At 38.3% G+C, this 22456-nt stretch overlaps 1 protein-coding gene across 1 annotated transcript in view; it reads left to right on the top strand.

Annotated features, from left to right (window-relative positions):
• Positions 1-22456, top strand: part of DOCK2 (dedicator of cytokinesis 2) — a 157473-nt gene that overhangs the window by 30929 nt on the left and 104088 nt on the right. The window contains exons 22-25 of the mRNA XM_062502407.1: positions 823-957; positions 3230-3338; positions 9587-9657; positions 9965-10071. Coding sequence (XP_062358391.1) covers positions 823-957; positions 3230-3338; positions 9587-9657; positions 9965-10071 — 422 coding nt within the window. The remainder of the gene's footprint in view (positions 1-822; positions 958-3229; positions 3339-9586; positions 9658-9964; positions 10072-22456) is intronic.

The raw sequence follows: 22456 nt of genomic DNA, 5'->3' as shown, positions 1-22456 counted from the left end.
CTCAGAGACACTGTAAAAAGGAGGAAATGGAAACACACAATGGATGTAATGGCCAGGGGGCTGAGAGGCTGGAAGCACAGCATTTTGGTTCTGAAATATGAGTTAGGCTGGGGATGTGTATTAGTTACAGAGATTTGGTTGTGGGATTTATTTGTTTAGGGCAGGGGACAGTAGGTCTCCATTTCTGTAGAGACGTAGGAAGAAAACCCCAACCACCCTTATCTTAGTTCTTATAGCTACATTAGCATCAATATTGCATCATTAGTATTGCTTTGATCACTTAAGATGATTCTATAACTACAAATTAAGGGACTTAGTTTTAGATTAACTTCTGCTCTTTAGTAGCCAGCTATGTCTTTAGCAAAAAGTTGCTTTTGGATGCAGAGTAAGAAAGTGTTTAAATAAAAGAAATAATTTAAGCAGATATTATGTGTACTGGAATATTGTAGTATTTACATGCTGTTACTTAGAGCATGCAGTGGTGTTTAATCACTGCTCAATGGAAGTAGGCAGAAGGATTATTTTGTGTTACTTTGTGAATGTGTGTTATGAACTTCTCTAAAGGTGCTTCCAGGACTGTGTAAAGTCATGCTGTTCTTTTGGGATTTCAGATTTCTGTCTCGCTTGTGCAGCTAAGAATTTGTTCCTCATTTGTTTATCCTCACAGAATTTGTGCAACATAAACCCAGAAATGCACACAGTCTGTTTTCTTGTTTGTGCTTGACTAAGCATGAACATATATTTAGAGTTGCCAACAAAGCTAAACATGTAATTAAAAAATAATAATGAAAATTATTTTAAAAAATGTTTTTTAAACTCCAGGAAATTAATGAGTGTTCTGAAGACATACTTGGATACTTCCAGCCGAGGGGAGCAATGTGAGCCTATCCTCAGAACTCTGAAAGCACTGGAATATGTTTTCAAGTTCATTGTTAGATCAAGGACATTATTTTCCCAGTAAGTACTCAGATATTGCAATTTAATTAGCTGTCTAATATTAGACATAGAAGGAGACCTGGGAAGTAGAGAAAGTTGATTCTAGAACAGAGATTATTATTATTATTATTATTATTATTATTATTATTATTATTAAAAATAAAACATAAAAACTGGCAACTGCTCTCATATACAGATATTGCTGAGATATATTTTGTAGAGGGAGTATTCAAAAAATATTTTTGATTCTCAGTGTAAGTTCCAGAGATGAATTTAGTAATAGCAGCAGGTTTCAAAGGGTGATTATTCTTTGTGTCAGGTGCCTTGGCCTAAGACCAGTGGATGGCCAAACGTCTCAACAGATGGCTGGAGGCTGGAGACTTGTCCTTGAGAACTCCGTGTTCAGCCCTTGAGACTGTGCACAGGGCAGTGTCATTTCAGTAACCATGACCACACTGAACTTAGAGTTTGGGGCCTCCTCTGAAAGGAATTTGCAGGGAAGACTCCATGGACTGGGTGTCTGTAGCTCAGGCAAACAGAATTGTAGTATTTACAAGAGGTATTCAGGTTTAGGATAAAAGGAGGAGGGGAGAACGAAGGAAATGAAAAGTGGAAGGAGAGAAATTACCCACTGGTAACTGTACTCTTCCCATATACCACAGATCCATTTCCTCTGCTTCACCTTTCTCCATTTTTCCTGAGCTAGTTTCCCCCTGGAGCTTGTCCTGATTTCCCTTTGCTCTGTGGCTGAAGGACTGCAGGGGCAGAGGTCAGGCAGTGACAGACTCAGACCTGTAGGGAGGGTGAGTGTTGTGTTTGTGGCTGGCATCCACCAGAACAGGAAGGTGTTCTGTTCTAGCTGTCTTGTGCTCAGCGGGAGCTCTAATACAGTTTTTCTCTGATATTACTCTGTCCATCAAAAAAAAAAATCCATGTAGATTTATGCTTTTTTAAAATTAAATTTACTTGCTGAATTATGATGTTTTGGCAAAGTAGTAGATTCAGGAGGAATTTGCTGCTATGGAGAGTACTTAGAAATATTATTGTCTCTAGGAACTTACTATTTCAATAGAGATGGACACAGGTAAACAAGGTATAAAGCTGTACAAGGAAGGAGATAGTGCTCAGGAGAACAGAATACAACTTTATCTTATATTTTTATCATAGGTGTCATGGCAGAAGGGTATATTAGAATTTTGGGGAAGGAAGCATTGTGGAGAGGATTATGGAAAATTTCTTCTCTGAATGAAGGTCAGAAAGCAGAAGGGGCTTGTTTCAGGGAGAACTTTAGTCCTCATTTTAATCCCTTGTGTTATCTTGCTGCTAAAAGTGTTCATTGGACAATCTGTCATAAAGTAAGTTATTGCAATGTGTTGCATATTCAGGTGATTATCTACACATATCTACTCCTAGTTAACTAGAGGTATGAAACTCTAAATTCATTGGACAATTATTATTATTGTTATTGTAGGCAATCTTACATTTCAAATTGAAAAGAAAAGCAAATGACACTGCAATACATAACTTTGAAAATAGATTTTTCTCTTCTGATGGAGCAGAAGAGGCAACACTTAGCTCACAATATTCTATTCACATTTCAAGATTCTCTTGTTATCTTGGCTTTTTTCTTAGCTTGTTTTTCTTTAACTTTTGACAGCTGTTTCACATAACTAATTTCTCATGTAACCAGTGTTTATACTGTTTGTGTAGGCAGTGTTTAGTGCTAAGAGCCAGTATGAACAATACAGGAGAGATAATCTGAGGGATTCAAACTTTAAGACAGGGAATGGAGAAATAATGGAGTGAGCTCAATTTAAATGCACTTTTAAACTTTCAAGTGTCAAATAGAGACTTTTTTCAAAAGGAAGACTGGTTAATGGGGCCAGTAAAAATAGCTCTTGGAAAAAGTGGCAACAGCAGCAGAAGACAGAAATTGTCATAATTTGTGAAAAATATCCTAGAGTAGCTCAGTTGTAGTGGGGAGAAAAATAAAACTTTTTTTTTTTTTTTTGGCATATAAGTTACTTTGAAAGTAAAATGATTTATATAAGCTCCAGTCTGGGAGGTATCATGCTTTAGAGGCTTTTAAAACAATTGAAAGTTGTTATTGCAGTGTTCAAACTGAAGAATCCCTACACGATACAGTGAACAGCAGTTATAACCCATGGGGGAAATATCTATGTACGTAATATTGGATCAACTTCTGAAATATATATTTAGTGTTAAATCTGTTGCATTTGGGAGGATGAAACTTTCTGATTCTGAAAGGATAACCTAATGCACCTCTCAACAGATTATATGAAGGCAAAGAACAAACAGAATTTGAAGAATCAATGAGGAGACTCTTTGAATCCATCAACAACCTGATGAAAAGCCAGCATAAAACTGCCATTTTGTTGCAGGTTGGTATATGCTTGGAAACCAGCTGGATTTGGTTTTCTATATGGTTTTTATACATGGCCTTTTTGGTTTGGTTCTTTTTAAATTGAGGAAAAGACACTCAGGAAATGTATCCAGTATGTCTCTTTTGTAATTTCTCTCTATTGGAAGAGCAGGTTGTCTGATAAATTTGGAGCCTAGTTTGAAAAGGTCAGGACAAGATACTTACAGAAATTCTATGAATATAGTCAAGGAAAGAACCCAGACACTGATGTTGGAATGTTTCAAACAATCTAATGACATGAAGCCTCCAGTGAAACCTGAATGTTTGATTCTTGAGTTTCTACAGAAAATGCTAAGCAGGGACTCCACAATCTTAGTTGGGAAAATAAATTTTATTGTCTCAGTCTTTGGGAGTTACATTGTTTAAACTGAAAATAGGATCAGGGTTTGCCATTCATGTCAATCTAGTTATTCTAACACTTCAGAATGAAATGATTTAAAGAAAACTAGAAAATAAGGAGCTACTAAAATCATTAATATCAAATAATTTGCAGTTCTGTATTAAGATAAAAAACAATCAAGATTTCCTGTAAAATGTAGAAGATTTATTAGACAGCTGCCATATTGATGCTTCATGCATTCTTTATCAAAAACTCATTGTATGTACTGGGCTTGAATTCTCCTCTGGTTCTGTGTTTTGATTCCTCTTGGTATGACTTAGATTAGACATGGAAGCCTGTGAAAAAGCCTGTGTTGAATAAAACCTCAGGTTGTTGATCTTGAGGTTTGTATCAGCTGACAATTTGCAAGGAGTGTTTTATGTGCAACTGCAAAAGAGCTGAGAAATTAAATATCAAGTTAATTGTATAATACCATGGTTACAGTAATATTCTAAATGCATATAAAAATCAATCAGATACTCTCTTCCTTGTTAATTCTGTAGAGGCCTTCCTGGGAATAGTTTATACATTTGCATACATACTGCATCAGAAGCAGGAGAAACTTCTGAAGGAAAAAATGCATCTTTAAAGAAATACTGAAAGAGTTGGGATTTGGTGCTCTTTGGGGGGAACATGTCCCATCACTGCATTCTGCCCTTCCTGATCTCAAAAGGGCTGTGTGGGATTGCCCATCTGTGTTCCCTCTGATGAGCAGGGCAGTTTCTTCTTGAGAGTGACAAGAAAGGCTCATAGATAACTTTTTCTTCCTTAACAGTTGCTGGATGTGCAAGGGGCAGTGGTGCCTCTGAAAGGCTGCTGGGAGGGTTTCAGAACAGGTTGTTGTGCCAGTGGCACCATGACATTGCATGGAACTGAGGAATGTCACTGTGCCTACCCTCATTTCCAGATTTCCATGTTTAATGCCAGTTCCTAATGTTGTACCTGTTCAGAAAACATGAACAGAAACAGCAGAACTTTGAAAACAGAGCTGAGCATCTCTGAAAAAGACTAAAGGAAAGAAATCTCTGCTGATTTTAAAGAGCACATTAATGTGTTTCATAAACAGACTACTTACTAAATAGTTATGCTTGGATCAATACCAGATTGAAAATCAAAGTTTTTGATTTCTAATGAGTGCCATCAGCTGTGCAAAATGGATCCTATTCATTAATAACCCTGAAGCACTGGTGGGCTTTTGGGTCTCAAAATCTGCACAAGGTACTGAAAGTTTTCTTTTTAGCAGGAACCTTTATGGCAGATGTGAAATACTGGTTTATATCATAACTTTGCTCTTGTTCCAAATACTCATGACTCATTCAGCTGTGTCTCTGAGAAAAGCCTACAAAGAGATTGCTTTACATACAGTAAATAAAAACTACTGTAATAATGTTATAAAATTCTGATAGGAGAGGCATGGAATGAGCAGTGCCCAGCTGTAGCTTAGTGCTGGCTGCTAGAAATAAGTTTAATGGGGGGCAAAGAATATAAAATTAACACTCCCTCCCACTTCATAATGAATTCCATGGGCAGCCACAGCTTTCTCAAGGGACAGTATTTCTGTGCCTGTTTGGAGGAGACTTCAGTGCTGATACTTGAGACTACTGCTCTGGTAGGTGGATGCAAGCCAGAAAATGGAGATAATTTCTGCTGGGAGGAAGGAGAAAGTAGTAGAAAGAAATTCATAAATCCTCCTCTGCCTAAATCCGACACTGATTTCCCTTGGGGAATTTGAGATGACAATGATGGATGTTGTAGTAGTACAAATTAACTTTGCAGGGTAAGGGACAGGTGGTTATTCAGTGATCCCACAGACACTCGGGACTCCATAGATGTTACAGTTTGTGTAGCCAGAGAGGGAAGTTCAGAAAGTCTGTTGGAAAAATACAGGAATAATCAGAATATTAAAACTGACTTAAATCTGTCACACTTGGAATTATCATTGCTAAGTGGAACACAGATTGGTAGGATCAATTGAATGTGTTCAAGTAGATTGTGGTCTGAAGATATCAGAGAAGAAAATTTTAGGAGCCCTGAAAAAAGTTAAAGTAATTGGGTGTCTTTGGATATTGAAACTTGAACTAGTTTGCAGAGCCTTTGAATGTGAATTTTTAACTTTTCTTTCATCCTTGGTTGTCCACATGCCTATTGGGTTCAACTGTAGATGATTTAAAGAATTATTTTGAAACCTGGAGTTTCTTGGTCTCTGCTATATATTTTTTAAATTTGGAACTCAGTATTTTAGCCAGTAGTAATATCCTGGTTGTTTTTACTGATAGAATCACACTCAGACTTGCATTGAAAATTAATTCACTCAGGAAAGGATTTTTTATAAAATTATGTGTTATATGGAACAGCCTCATCTATTCCAGAAGCACATTATTGTTTCAATTTAACTTTATCTGCTGAGTGATATCTTGCTTCCTGATCTGTTAAATGCTTATACATTTACAAAAGTTGAAAATCTCTTTTCAGTCCTTGCTCTAAAGCTGACTGAAGTGGACTGAGGCTTTGACTTACTGTGGTGCCTGGGCTTTGGGAAGGGCAGATACCTGGTTCTGTTTTGTAGTACTGTTCATATAAGCTTTGAACATCTGGAGACTGAATTGTTAATTTATTGTTGGCAAACTGGAAATGTATGTATTAATCCACATTAGCCTTTAAAAAAAAAAAAACAAACTTCTGGGGTTGGTCAAGTTATCATTTGTTTAAAGATACAGACAGAATGCTTCTCATCTACAGCATTGCATGAAATAATTAAACTACAATTAGGGGTATTTTCAATATCCCTACTGCGCTGATGTTTAAGAGCAACCATTTGAGCTGCAGAGTGCCTTGTAAGGCTGATCCTTGAAGTGGAGGTTGGAGTGGTTTGATTTTATCAGTACAAGAATCAATGTGCAGCTGTAGGGGAAGGATTTCTCTTTTTATGAGGTTTTACAGATTGCTCCTGTAATTATTTAAAACAATTAGTTCAGAACTTACACTTTCTTTACGGTGGTAGGGTTTTCTAGGCATTAGACTTAAACCTTTCTTTAATTTCTTTTGGCAGGGATGATGTTACAGCTTTGTTGCATTTATCAGTTGCTCTTCTGTAGCCATTGCTGGTGATTTTTTGTAGATTTTAGAGAGATTTTTTTCATGAAGTCTGTACTTCTGGGGGAATCTTTGAAATCTGGAAACCTGGAAATCAGTTTCCAGAAGCTGCAGTTTGGTGAAGGGAGGCTCAAGGGTGAGGAGGAATAGGGGAGGTATCAGTACCTTCTATCCTTTGTCTGAGTACTCAGGGAAAAAGCCCATCATTTTTAGTGATGTGTTTTGTGTCTGTTTAAATCACCCTCTGTTTCTGGGGAATAAAATGGAATGAATGATTTTTAAATTTCAGTTTGTATGTTTTTTAGATCATCCTATTGTTGACTTCTGACTCATAGTCTGTGAGTGTGCCCTTTCATTGACCGGCTTGTGCTCGCAACCTTAATTTACAAACCAAGCCCCTGCTCCTTTTCCAGCTGTTCTGGTCCCCAGCTGACACACCACGTTTGACCTACAGATGGTCTTGTCTGCTGCAAATGTCAGCTCTCCCCAGCTCGCTCCCAGGCACTGATTGGAGAAAGCTCAACTCCCTGTGCTCTGCTTGCTTTCAGAAACCTTAGGTGACATGTTCTCAAGGTCACTGAAACATAGGAACAAGAAATTATCTGTGAAAAAGAATGGAATATGAAGCTGCTGCCTTTCTCTTCTTCTTCCCCATGCAATTTTGACCCACCCTACTGCTGCAGTAGATTCTAAGGACTTTATGCATCTCTGTACAGTTTTCTAATGAGAGGATAAGCCTAGAAAGGTACTGATAGTGATGCTTTGCTTGTGGTGCACAAAGGGGGGTGGCACAGTAACTTCTTAAAGTTGTCTTGATAGCAAGTAAAATTAGATTAAGAAACAGAGCACCAGTGATTTCTTCGAATGTACTTTTCATCTCATGGGTACTCGAATTTCATGAATATGTATAATGTAATACTGCAAAAAGAGGGCGGCTAAAAATAAGCTTGGTCAGGAGTAAAGGTTAAAATAAATTTAACTGTACGTTGTATATGCAAGGAATCATTTTCTGCAGTGCTGTGGGTTTATCTGCATCCCACTTAAAAAACTAATCTCTTAGGGTTTGAAGAACGCAGAACATCTTGTACTGCTGACTAGAGGATTTTTATGACTTCATTAAGGGCAGTGCTCAGTTGTGTCCATAGTGCATCATTTGAAGCAATTATTGCAAATGAAACTTGGGAGTCTAAAATAGTGCAGGGGATATACTCATATACTTATGATTGTACTTCAGCTGGGACTGTGGATCTGCAGAGAGGTTGCAGCTCTATCCTCCCCACTTCCCTCCTGTGCAAGTGTAGAACAGGGGATATGTGAAAGTCAGCACGATAGTCCAGCTGTCAGTGGAGTACTGCTTGAAATATTTTGTGGCCACTGGCGGCTCTGTCTTTCATCAAACGTCTTTCACAGTACCTGTGAATGGCTGTAAAATGAAATTCAGATGCTACTAAGCAGTCTCTGCTGCTTGAAAAGCAAGGAGCAGCACGTGCCTGAATTAAAGGTGGAGGCAGTTTCCAGCCCAACACAGGTGTTTGTATGGATGATTTAAATAGCCCGGGGATTTCCCAAGATCAGTAGAAGACACAATCTCTTTGTTGAAGTTGCAACAGCCTTTAAACACTCCTTTGACCTTTCTAGATGTGTGTGGGATGAGATCTACAGGAGAATAACTTTATCTGAAGGTATCATAAGCCAGCACTGAGTCTCTTTGAAACACTGTATTCACTCATTCTGCGGACTAAGCTCTTTTTCAATCAAGAAATAATCGGTTTTTTGTTTTTTGTTTTTAATTGGCTAGTGCAGTGGAAGCTCATACAAGTAAAATTATAGCTTTATTGTGTTTAAAAGGTCTAAAAAAGAGCCAAAGAAAGCTGTGCTCTGACTGTCTTCTTTCTAAGCCCCCAAGTCTCAAGAAAGAGGCTAAGTTATTAAAAAGGATCTTGCTGCGTATAGGTAAGAGAAATACTGAACCTAGATAGGCTTCCATTAAATAGATCAGTAATAGAAGACTTCACATCACTGTAATTTAGCTTTTAGGGAAATGGTAGTAGGAATTTATACTCTAAAACTGCACAGTGAAGTAAAAGCACTGCAAGTTCAATTTTTATGCATATAAGCCTTAAGTATGAGTGGTGATTTTGAGCCTGAAGTTGCCTGCTGAAGTTTCCTTGTCCATGTAAGAATAGTAACTTGCCTTTTAGCCTTGTCAGGCTATTAACCCACTATGCTGTCAAAACACAGCTCAGGAATTGATAGCAGGAGATAAACCATCCCACAGCTTGGCTGCAGATGGCTGGCTAGGGACATGACACCCCTTTTCATCTATTCTAGAAATGGTGGCTTTGGGGTGGGTGGGTGACCCTGACTTCTGCCTCCTGCATGGCACATTTCTGGATGGAATTGATTGAGGTCCTGCCTAGATCAGTGCTTGGTTTACTTATTTGCATTATAATGACACTTTTAGGGGCTGTCAAGAAGATAATCTACAAAGCCTGGGCCCTTTCACTGATTCCAAAGAGAGTCAGATGGGCTTGGAGTTATGGTAGTTAAGTTCCTCTGCATATCCTCAGCATATGCAACTCCGTGATGAAATTTATTCACGTGATGTAAAATTTCAGTCTGGAGAAAGAAGTCTGAGTTTATCAGTTTGTTTTGTGTGTATCTGTCTCAGTGGTGTGCTCTGTGCTGTTCATGCATGTCTAAGCATACAGAATTACCATGATTTGTCAATGCAGGTTGCTGCCTTGAAATACATACCATCAGTTCTTCACGATGTTGAAATGGTTTTTGATGCCAAGTTACTGAGGTGAGTCACTCTTGAACATTTCCTAGTTGTCAGCAATTAATTCTTTTAGATCAGTTTAGGTCCACAAAGCTACACCAGTTCCTACTAATGAAGACAGTGTGGGTCCCTGGATATGTTTGTTACTGGTCTCTGGTCAATATTCATGATGTATAAATAAAAGTAAGTCTTAAAAAGTGATAAGTGTTTGATAATTGTTTAGAAATAAATGATCTTTTGCTCTTTCTCTCTGTTAAACACCTTTCTGTCTTTATTAACACCTGATGAATTCATCTGTATGATATTTGTGACATTTTTCTTTTCCATGCAGCCAACTACTATATGAATTTTACACCTGCATTCCACCAGTGAAACTACAGAAGCAGAAAGTGCAGTCCATGAAGGAAATTGTACGCAGCAACCTTTTTAAAAAACAAGGTAAATACAAAATGCCTCTAAGGCTTTGAATAAATGTGTGAAAACTTTCAGTGACTTATGTGTTGTACAATTCATATTTGAAATTGAGTCAGACAACTACTGAAAGAGTGTGAATGCCAGAAGGCTGAGCTCTGGAGGGGATTCATCTTGTTCCACAGGATGGCAAGAGCTGTGCTAAGTGTGATTGCTGGCCTAGAGCAACGAACAGGTGGGGCTCAGAGGAACAGTTTTGTGTGGTTTTCTTACGTTGTAGTGGTTAGGTGGGTGAGCTATATATCCTTTCAACCCATTTTAAGGTCTATAATGGAATAGGAACATGAAGCAAAGCCTTGTGAACACACATGTTACACAAGGCCCCTGCCTGGGAAGAGGACAAAAAAAAAATCTGATTGTGCTGCGGTATAGTCAGCTGCAATGCAGCATTTCCACTTACAGGAATTACAATGCTTCTCAACCTCTGTCAGAACTTAGTGTCGTTCTCAGCTCTCAGGAGTGTTAATGATACTGAAATGTCTTTATCACCATTGTGCTCAGTTTTTCTTTGTATTAGCACAAGAAGTGAATTTTTGCTGAAGGAATCCTCTCAGAGTAGCCAAGTTTTGCATGATTAGCTTCATCTCAGTGTCAAGGGTTCTGACTCCTCTCTAGTGGACTGGAGGGTTGCTTCTCTCTCCTCACCTTTTTACTGTGTAGATAACCTTCAGAACCTGAAAGACACACAGACTACTCAGTTGAGTTCCAGTTTCTGACAACTTAGAGATAATGATTCCAGGAGCTTGACACTACAACACTGGGTTGCAAATAGTGCTGTGTGTGAGTAGATTGAGAGAAGATTGCTTTGCTCACCTCATTCTGAGTTGCCAGGAGAGTGCTGCAGTTCTAACTAGCCAGGACAAATAAAAATGTCACCATTTTTTTAGCCCCGTGTTGTATTCCATTGAGACTGAATTGTATATTGTAAGCTTTAACAATAAATAGCTGTGTCTGTTGTGTTTTAAGACCATTGTATATTTCCTGGAAAAAAAAAAGTCAAGCAAATAATGTAGGTGGTTTTATTGTTTCGATTAAATTAAGTAATATTTTCACCTATCTTTATGTTAATAGTTTCATGGTCAACAGCTGTGATTTTTTAACTATGTGTAAATTCACATTTGCTTTGAATTGTTGAAATACAAGTACTTACAGCTTAGGTATATCCAGACACTGATCCAAACTAATAAGAGCAGATCCTAATTAATTTTCAAACAGTTCTAGTCCTACATTCACCGTTTGCTCTGGTTAGTTGACTGTACTTCTGTTTTACAAGCAGGCTCTGATACGTCATTGCAGTATGAGCTGCTTTTACTGCTGCTGCTTCTAAAATCAGACTTAGTTTTATCTGTGGTGTTGTGGTGAGCAGAATTTAGACCAGAAGGAAAAATATCCTCTCACAAGAGTGAAAGACTCTTGGGCATAAATAAAGCACTCTCCTGAACCCTTGATCTTACTAGAGTACAGTCAGCTACCCTGTGTTTAATCCTGAGAAATTAAGTAAGGTATAAGCTTTTTTTGAGGTCAATAGTTTTTCTTTAAAGAAGCTTGTCTCACTGAAGGACAATTATTATTGGTTCACAGATCAGGAGTGATGGTCAGGACAGCAGATCCCAGGCTTGTATAATAAAGAATAAACCCTAATAAAGATTCAGAAGGAAAACAGTTGAGCTTACAAAAAAAAACTTGTGCACATCCTACAGCTCCTTTCTTGCATCCCTCTGTGTGTTCCAGAAGAGAAAAAAGTGGATTTTGGATTCCCAAGAAGCTTTCATTATAGTTTTTCTTAGTGTGGTGCTTGTTTCATGTGTTTAACAGGCTTTTCCTTTAGCTGAGGTCTGTTAATGCAAAATACTCTGTAAAGCTTTTACTACTTGCAGATAAATAATAATAATAATAATAATAATAATATATTGCTGGCTGCTTGTAAATGCAGCTTGTCTGATGTCTTGAAATAAATAGATAGTCTGTCATGGGCTATGTCTACCTCAGGATGCATTGTGAATTCTAAAAAGAGGACACAGTTTCTGTTTCTGTATTTTTAAAGTAATAATGAATAAGAAATTTTGCTAGGAGGATTTCTAATTCTGGGGACCTTTTATAAAACCAATAAATGGTGGGTTTTGCATAGTGCTGACCAGATAATTAATACATTTCAATTTTTCCCCGACAGGTAGTTAGTAGATTAATTTAGTCTTTAATTTGTAGATTTAAAAAATGTATTGCCCAGAAGCCCTTCTCTTATATTTTGCTAACATCACACCCTTGACAGCAGAGCCAAGCAGCTGAGAGCATGAAGGCAGCATATCACACTTGATTGATTTGCCAGCCCTGCTGTTTCATCTATATCCTGTATATCTGGGTATTGTGATCCAAACTTGCACTGGTAATTGGCAGTTAAAGTGTATCTACTAGGTAAAATGTAAAAATTCACTCCTTGTTTATGTGCTTGTGGGGATTAATTGTGCAATATCTACCTTAAAATGTTTTTACTGATATACTTAATATAGTAATACTTGGTATATAATTATATAATAATACTTAGCTGTGTTCTTTTTAGAGGAGTCTGGGGAAATGGATTTTTTTTTTTCATGTATTAGTTTAAAACAAGAGAAGTCTTCTGAAGATGCACTTGCCCAAAATAGAGAAATCTAGTTGCTGTCATTTTAAAATAAAACTAAAATATACCCTGTTTGTTTTAGCTTTATCATGACACATTATTTTAGCACTATCATGATTTATGTTATGATAGTGCTAACAAGAGAACATTTTTGCTAACTAGAAAATATTCATTTAAACATTTTGCGTGTTGGTAATTTGATGAAGTGACAGAGTAAAACAGCTCCTTGCTGGTAAGGTAGGATTTAGAATTGTCATGATTTTTGAATTTTAAGTGCCTGAAACTGACAACTTTGCTTTCTTATTTTGTTTTTTCTCACTGGAGTGGCAGGTATATCTTTACAGCATCCTTGGTGCAACCTGGCCAGGGCCAAATAGACTCTTGCAAATATATTTTCCATTTCCTGAGACCATTCCATGAAGTTGTCATTCCTCTAACACAGAATGGCCAACTAACAATGCTCCTGTTGCCTCAGTGGTGTTACCCAAGTATTTTTAGGGTATTTAATATTGGATTTACTCTGTTTGGTAATGATCTTTATACCTTTCTTTTCACCCAAATGCCCCTACATTACTAATGACAGAAAATCATCCTTTTAATAATTACAGGGTGTTTTTTATCAAAATTGTTTTGTTTTGGTTTGGTTTTTTTTAATTTTTATTATTTGCATTTATCTTTTGTTTTCAACCTTGACAATGTAATGCCGTAGGGGGAGAAATCCACATCATGTTTAAGTGCAGGCAGAAGAAGAATGTGAAAAGACCAATACACAACTAAGTATCTATATTTATATATAACATAATATTATTACATTACTATCATATACATTATTATATAATATATAATATTATAGTGGTATGAAAACATTTCTGTACTGTGCTGTTGTAATAATGTGCACGGTAAATAGCACACAAATCTTTTTTCATTTACATTGCCATGGCTTAAAATAGAAAATTCTAAATGTGCTTTTTTTGCTCCACTTTAAATACAATTGATTTTAAAATTAATTGGGTAGAGAACCAAGTGTGTGTAGGGTGTAGATGCCTCCTGATTCATTACTGCACTCAATGAGCTGGAAGGTCATTTACAAGAATGAAAGCACATGTAGGCTATCTCAGCATGATAATTAAGGTAAGATTGCCAACAGTATCATTAACCAAAGTTCACATTTGTTCTAGAACAGGTAGTATTTTTTCTGCCATGAATATGGAATATATTTCACTTCACTGCTAATTACAGCGAAGTCTATTAATTTGCGTATGTTTCAGATTATCCATTTTCCCTTCAGATTTTAGTCTCTTTCCAGGTAGTTCATTGCAGTTGTTCAATTAATTTACATCCATTCCCAGAGGTATTATCTATATAATTCAATTGGATTGCATATACTAGCATTTCTATTCTTTGACCCATTGATATTTACAGCATTTTCTAAAGAAGCAGACTTGTGAAAACATGGGAAAGTGTTTTAGAAAAAAAAAAATTAAAGCCAGTGAAATTTGCCTTTATTAAATAAGTTACATGTGAACTTGAAGTTGGAAACCTTGAGGGTAAATTGAATTTATTGCTAGGTATTCCCAGACATTCAAAATTTCCACTGTCGACTGGTGGAGTGCTTTCATCAGATAGGAAATGGTCCCGTGCACCTCTGCTGCAACTGATCTTCAAGCACCTTGCAGTACTAAAGCACTTTTAGAAGCCTTTAAATTACATTGCCACATTTTTTGTAGAGGCATTGATTTCTTGCTCCCGCTCTGAAACTAACAGCTTGGAGAGGTTATGGGGGTACAGGTATTTGAGGGGCTGAGTGGAGGATGATGGATGCTTTCCACTGCTTGTGCACTTTCAGGAATGTTCTAACAGGATGTGTGAGCAGACTTTTATGCAGTTTTGTCTTTAGAAAATATTAAGTCCTTTTTGGTCAGAGAACAAGAAATCTGATTAATTTTTGACACTTTGCTTTTAAATTACTTAATATTTTTTATTTTAAAAGATCAAAGTGAAAGAAATGGTTGCTTTGTTTCATATAAATACCTCTAATGGGATTTTAGAGTCTCTTTTATGATATAAGAAACTGACTTCTGTCATATCTGTCACTCTGTTTAATAGGATGTAATGGATTATTGTCTCCCTGTTGTGAAAAAGTCTGGTTAGAATTGCTTAATTTCTGTGTAAAACTACTTTTCAGGTTTCATTTGTTTATTTTTAGGAAACTTATTGCCAAAATTCCCCCACCCTCTTTCTGTTTCTGAGAAAATAGCAACTTAAGATACAGAAGTTCATAAATCACTTGGAGTTTTTATTGTAGTTAACGTTGCTGAGTTTATAGTATTTGGAACTACATGTTTATTCTAAGATGGGCCTTACTGACATTATGCTGAAATCTGAGAAAGAGTAGTCTTGAGAGAACTGTTTTTTCTTGGCATGAAATGAATATAAAGTGCTTCAACGCGTGATGAAACGTGCGTGTTCTGGTAGCGGTGCTTTGGCCATTGTATTCTGCTGCAGCAGAGCTCGGAGATCACCCCAAAGAGCAGGAGCTCTAAGTAGGGCACACAGATGGTCACTGGCAGGGTGGAATGGAGTTTGTGTCTTGGCTGGAAGCGCTGGCCCTGCGCTCACTGTGGCTCCAGACACGGCTGCTGCATGTTCAGCATATGCAAACCACTTGCTGATTTTGGAAGAACAGCAGCAAGAGACATATGTTAGCACCAGGGGTTAATTTGCCAGATGCCAGAAGAAATGCTGAGACTGTAGCAATTTTTTCTTCCTCACTGAAGAACTCTTTCTATTCTATTGCTGTTTAAACAAGACAGGTACTTGCACACACCCATAATCACATCACAGAATTTTACCTGTGAAATACTTCATTTCATTTCACTAATTGAATGTTGCTAGTTTGTGTTGATATATTGTATTCAGGATTATTAAGACAAAAGGTTTAAATCGTCAGTAGAAGGAGTAATTTCTGATTAAGCATCTTTCTGTTTAATTATTATAGGACTGAGTTGCAGATATTGATTTTTACTATTGTTATCTTACTATTTAGTTCCTACTGACAAGAGTTCCTAAGTCTAAATTTTTGGGATTCTGTGGGGGTTTTGTGGTTTTTTTTTTTCCCCTTTGCCTGTGTTCAATGCAACTTCTCAACATTTAAAAAATACTTACAGAGTGTTAATGCATGTGACTGCTACTTTTAGCTACTGAGAAAAAAATTGAAATTAGTGTTCATATATTCACTGTTCGTATATTCCTTTTAAAAAAATTCTATGTAGAAACCCAGTCTATCCTGTAGATTCAGTCTTGAATTTTGTATTTAGCCTTTTATTTTTCCCCCCAGGGGCACATTACCTCTAAAACATCACTACAAGTCATATATTTCAAATATTCCTCTTTTGCCAGCTCTTTTGCTGCAATGTTTTGGTATAGGTGAGCATGGCATAAACATATCTGCTGGTATTTATCTGCATACATTTGTTATGAACATATGTAGATTAAAGCCATTACCCTGTAGTAGGAGACATGCTTGATATTGCAGCTGATAACTTTTTGTGAGACTTGACCCATTATGACATTTCTGTAAATTTTTTTAGTTAAATTTTTTTAAAAGTCTTGTTATGTGGAGGGAAATCAAATTAGGTGAACTAGTTTTAACAACGAGCTTCTAAACATATGTGTAAAATGCGGCTTACAATTACTTCAAATAGAAAAGAGAGATCAAAACCGTAATAAAGCAGTTGATAATGACACATCTTGGGGGTCAGTAAAATGAAATGAGGAAACATGAGAATTGGAATTTGTCAAAATTCATGGAATCATAGGGTGGCCGGGGTTGGAAGGGACCTTAAAGATCTGAATCTGCCAGAGAAGATGTGCTGACACGGCTGTGTTGCAGCCTGGCAGACCGCAAGGACTGCAAGCTGGAAAAGGCACCGAGTGCTGGAAATGCTGTCTGAGCTAGAGCAGGGTTGTGTCGGAAGTTCTGGCTGCCCTGGAATGCCTGGCATTACTGAGCCCCTCAGAAGCTGGGACACTTGAACACACACCTGGCAGGTGCACACTTGTGCAGCTGCTCCTGGGGTCAGGGGTGTGCTGGGGCTGTTGGTGCTGTACCTGTCTGTGTCCTGCCTCACCTGCTGACACTGAACTGCCCGCAGCTGTTGTGTGCTGGCCTCACAGGACCCTCGTGTTTCTTTCCTTCATGTTCCTATTACACTCCAGGAAGCAAAGAGAATTTGCATCTTGCAGTGCTGTCAGAATCTGTAGGTGACCTACTGTACTTCCTTCTCTGTGGCTCTTAACTAAGCTGTAAAATTTTAATTTAGATTTAACAATGAATGAAAAATATACCATTTTGAAATCTTTACTTCGGGGCTTCCTGGTAAAGCAAAGAGTTAAATTGCAAATAATGAAGAGGGAAGAGTTTTAACAGGAAGATTGCTGCAGTTGTGAACAGATGTCCTTTTCGAGGAAGCACAATGCTTTAACTGAGCACTGGCTGCCATCAGAAGTCTCACCTCATTGAAAGAATGTTGTTCGCTGGCTTTATTTTTAAGGCTTTGTTCTAAATCTGTATTCAGATGACACCTATGTCCTTATTAAATTGGCATGCCAGTCTTTAAGTGGGCATGAAGCCATCCTAACAGATGGATATGACTACAGGCTTGCCAGGGAATCAAGAGCAGTGTTTCCTAAGGGAGACAAAAGTGGTGTTAAATCTTTATTACCATTTTGGCTGCACATATGAGGCAGTCAAGAATGAAACCCGTCTGTGATTTTTGCTGAAGGAGACCCAAATGTCTTTTTTAATGACATGATTGCATTAATGACTTAAGAGTTTGAATTTAATTTACCTGGTATATAAGAAATCATTAGGTATCTTCCAAAGGGAATAAGGTGAATAGAAGGGTTTAAAAACCCTACCAAACCCAAAAGAGAAAACATATAACTGCTCCATCTTGGATGACAATTACCCTACCTGTCCTTATTCAGGAAGGTGCTGCCAGGGAACCTCTCCAAGAAATGTGTTGGAATTTGGGATTGATGAATATGCATAATACTAAATCTTTTGACAGACCTTGATGAAGGAAATGCAAGATGCTCAAACTGTATTTTGATGTTTTATGTGTTCAAATAAAGTTTGGGGCAGCTAGAATAAAAGAACTCAGAACAGTTGGGCTTTTTCATGCTTTTGAGCATTAAAGAAGAATAGATGTTGTTGGCAAAGTTCTTACATTATTTATCAAGCAGAAAAGAAAGCAGCTAGTATTTAAATAGGCTTCTGCCCCCTCCATATCTCTCCCTTGTCTGTCTTGAGCTTCCTTGGGGTATGGAAGGAGGTGTGAGAATGTGAATTGTTTCATCACAGACTTAGAGATTTGTTTAGGTTGGAAAAGACCCTTAAGAAGGAGTCCAGCTGTAAAACCAACCTGCCAAGTCTGCCGCTAACCCGTGTCCCCACATCCACCCATCTTTTCAATCTCCCCAGGGGTGGTGATTCCATCAGTGCCCTGGGCATTCTGTGCCAGGACTGGACAGCCATGTCCCCACATCCACCCATCTTTTCAATCTCCCCAGGGGTGGTGACTCCATCGGTCATCCTGTGCCAGGACTGGACAACCCCTGAGACAGTTTCTGCTACTTGAGACAGCAACATCCTCTCTACACTCTCCTCTCAGGGAGTTGTAGAGGATGAAGGTCCCCCCTGAGCCACCTTTTCCCCTGGCTGGGTCCCCCAGCTCCCTCAGCCACTCCCCATCAGACTGAGCTCAGACCCTTTCCCTGGCCTCACTCCAGCCCCTCAGTGCCTTTCTTGCCCGAGGCCCCCAGGGCTGGACAGAGAGTTCAGTGCCCTGAGCAGTGTCCAGCACGAGGGGACATTCACTGCCCTGGCCCTGCTGCCACACCAGTGCTGGGACAGGCCAGGTGCCCAGCTGGGCACACCTGGGCTCACGTTCAGCTGCTGTCAGCCAGCACCCCCAGGTCCCCTCCTGCCTGGAGCACAGGATCTGCCCCTTCACCTTCATGCAGCTCACCCTGCTGGCCTTGGCCACCCAGGCAGCCTGGCCAGGTCCCTCTGCAGAGCCTTCCTGCCCTCTGGTAGGTGTCGCTCCTGCCCAACTCAGTGCCATCTGCAGCCTTGCTGAGGGTGCACCCAGTGGTGACTCTAAATCATCAACATAAAGTTTTACTTCAGCTGTTTTTTTCAATTACAGTCTTCTGCAATTTTCTTAATATTTTTTCTCCTTTTCCCAGGCCAGTGAATTGCTGATGTTTAAACAAGATATTGGCTCATTTTCCTTATGTTACTTGTGCAATGATACCTTAGTATTATAATCAGAAATTTATACAGTAGTTCAAGATAGTACAAGGATTTCATATTTTATGTAATGTGCTAGTGAAATAGTTCCAGCTGGGTTTTCACAGGTACAAAGACACAACTACAGGTTTATCCTTACTTTAGTCTACCTGCAGGCTCAGGCTGAGATCAGGCTACAAATACTAGTCTTTTTAATTTGCTTTGATTGCATATGTTTTTCAGAATATCTTGGAAATTCATCCTCATATGGGATGGTTTTAACTGGTAGGAGTCTTCTAAAACCTAATTAGTTTTTTCTTCTGTTTATGAGTAATGTCCTAGAAGTGCATTACAAAATTAAGTAATTCTCCTGTATAATCAACAAGCTTGGTTTATCTAGCAGCCAGTCAAAAAATATAGACATAAAGCATTAATGTTAACCAAACTAATTAACACCAAAACAAAGAATTTTCTTACTAAAATCTATTGATTTTTTTCATATTAGTATCAATGTCAGGTGTAATTTTCCTTTAAAGGAAGAATAATAGCTAAGAATAGTTAAACAACTTTTGAATTTCCACATAGCTTGACACTACCACATTGTTCACATTGGAAAAATGCCCTGTAAATAATTGATCTGCTGCATATGTTAAGTCCTTTTAAGAGATTCTGTATGTATCAAATACGGATTCAATCTTAATTGCCAAGTACAACTGGGATTACTGAAGCTTGCAGAGTAATTAGCTCTAAAAACTGGAGGAAACAAATTGTATCTTCTGCCTCAGCAGTACAATAAGAAAATTTGGTCTATGCAAAAAGCCCTGTTTCTCCATGTTTAAAGAGGATGGAATGGCTCTATATGGAAGACAAATTATGTCAAAGATTTGATTATTTTACCAAAATACATGTGTGTGGTTGTTAAATGAGTTATAGACTCAGCATTTATAGAATGCAGCAGCATTTTGAATTCTGGTAGGAAGCTTTATGTGACCTCTGAAGGCTGGTATGGAGGAGTTTTAAATTCAATATAGTTTGTTTCCACTCCTCTTTAAGCTGTATGGTGCAACTTGATAGTCATGATCTCATCTATGCTTCCTGGTTATTGATCAAATGGGTATCACTGGCATGTGAAGTCAGATGTAATTTGGTGATTAAAATACCCATACCACCTACCTTGAATCCTAGGGTTTTATTTTCTGTATGAGAAATTAAATATGTACTTTATCTAGAAGACAGGATTCCTCTTGATCAATGACTTTGCTCAGTTTAATAGCTTACTTTGCTTCTTAAATAAAGCTCATTAGGTATAGGTTTTTATTATCCAGTTGCTCCCAGTAACTTTGAAAGCTACCCAAAGGAATTTTTGTATTTCTGGACTGTCAGTTCAAAGGGACATCTAATATCTTAAAATTGAGCTGGATATTATTTTGAAGGAGTGAGAGCAGTAAGTATGTTTATCCTGGCAGATATGAAACTGGAAAGTGCAAAGAACCTTCCATCTTCCTTGTGAGAGGTGAAAAGTGGCTGAGATATCACATAATGTAATGTGACTGAACTTTGCTCTTATGAACAGCCTGTTAGCATAGCACTCCCTACTGATGATTTTTGAAGTGGGAGTGTTTTCAAGGCAGTATTTTTAAGAATGATAGTTATGGGGAAAGAATCACCAGCTGAATTTCTCACCTGCTGTTGATTTGGAATCTGTATATCTGTCATTACAGAAAGGTTGAAAGTATTTGCCTAAATAAGTTCATCTTCATGTTGTGTTAGTTGTAGCTGTTACTGTGTCTGTTGCAGATTGTTAGAGTAAGTTATGAATCCTAATTCAAAGTGTACATTATACAGAGCAGGTTGACAGCAGAGAACTTGAGGCACAAAGAGTTGCACGGGTAGAACTGCTGTAAGGAGAGGGATGCAGGTGAGGTTTACTGCCAAGTGGTGTATGGGATCCACAGTGCTGTAGAGAAACGTGGGGTTTAGCAGGTGCTGAATCATTCCTTCAGCATATCCTGCACACAGTCAGAGAATCTGGAAAGGAGCACGGGGATGGAGCAGAGTGGAGACCAGGAAAGAGAAATTTTATTGTATGTGCGTTTCCATACAGGTGAAATATATGTGAAGCAGTTTTTATGCATCACTACAGATGCTGTGCAAGTGCTAGGGATTAAAATAAGAAGAAATGACAATTACTGCTACCTGTCTTTGGAGTAATGAGTTTGACATCATCTCTTCTGATATAGGACACCTTGATGTTTGAGTGCAAGGATAAAAAAATGACAAGGCCCCAAAAAATGCCATTATTCATGAATACAGGCATACATGTAGCTTTGTTCCTAACTTTCTGACAGTGTCTGTCCATTTTCCAGAGATTCAGGATCTCCTGTAAATTTCTTGCTGTGTTGTGGCACTTACTCACTGTCCTTGTCTTCTCTGTTCAGTTCCTGAGCATTTTTGCAGTGCACCAAGCTGCTGCCTCACCACCACTGATGATCAGTTTTGGCAGTCAAGGATTGAACTTTTCTGTGCTTTCTGGCACTGATCCCCAGGAGAACACTGCTTTTGACCCGAGGCCTTTGAAAAGGCTTCCAAATTTAAGTGTGTTGGGGGTAAGGGATAGAGTTAGAATTACACGGGTGTGTAATTAGAATAGAAGTGAAGGGGTTTGAATTTGGGTTTTAGAGTATAGTAGTAAGTATGGAACAAAATGGAGGCTTTGGGGTGTTGTCTCTTTCTGCCTTCTTCCTTCTTCATGCTTTCAGGTAGTAGTTTTTGGTTGGACAGTTAGTGCTGCACTGTGTGTCACAGGAGTTTGGTTATCGGGTCAAAAGTATAAATAATAAATGTGTTAGTTCTCTATTGGACTGTTTAGCTTTAAAAGACCTTGTACCTAGCTAGATTCACCTCCGTTTTGCTCACTTTTAGCTGGTAGCTTGAAGTGTTGCAGAATTCTCTGTACTTTAGATAAGATTTAATAAACAACCAAGCCTGAACGCAAGAAATTCATCACCTTTGTGTTTTAATCCTGACTCTGAGTGAAGGCAGAAGAAAATGAAGACAAGCCACTAATTAGGTGGTGCAACTAACCCATTACAGAATAGCTGAAGACTACTTGGAGGGAATCTGGGAATGCATCCAGTCCAACCTCCAGCTCAGCACGAGGTCAGCTCTGAGGTCAGACCAGGTTGTTCCAGGACAGAGACTGTGCAACCTGTTAGTTCTGCTGCTTGGCTGTCTGTGTGAGGAAGAGGTTTCCTTACATCCAGCCTGAACTGCTTGCTTGGCTTGTGAGTCCATTTCATGTTTCTATTTCATCTGATCCACTTCAAAATGTGTTCAATCTGTGCTATCTTTCAGTAAGACTCTTACACTTATGGTCCTTCTGCTGAGCACCATTAAATGGAACTTGGTTAGCAATAAGTGCTATATCCAAAATAGAGCTT

This window comes from Cinclus cinclus, chromosome 14, assembly GCF_963662255.1.
Source record: "Cinclus cinclus chromosome 14, bCinCin1.1, whole genome shotgun sequence".
Lineage (NCBI taxonomy): Eukaryota > Metazoa > Chordata > Aves > Passeriformes > Cinclidae > Cinclus > Cinclus cinclus.
This window is presented reverse-complemented; position numbering and strand designations above follow the sequence as displayed.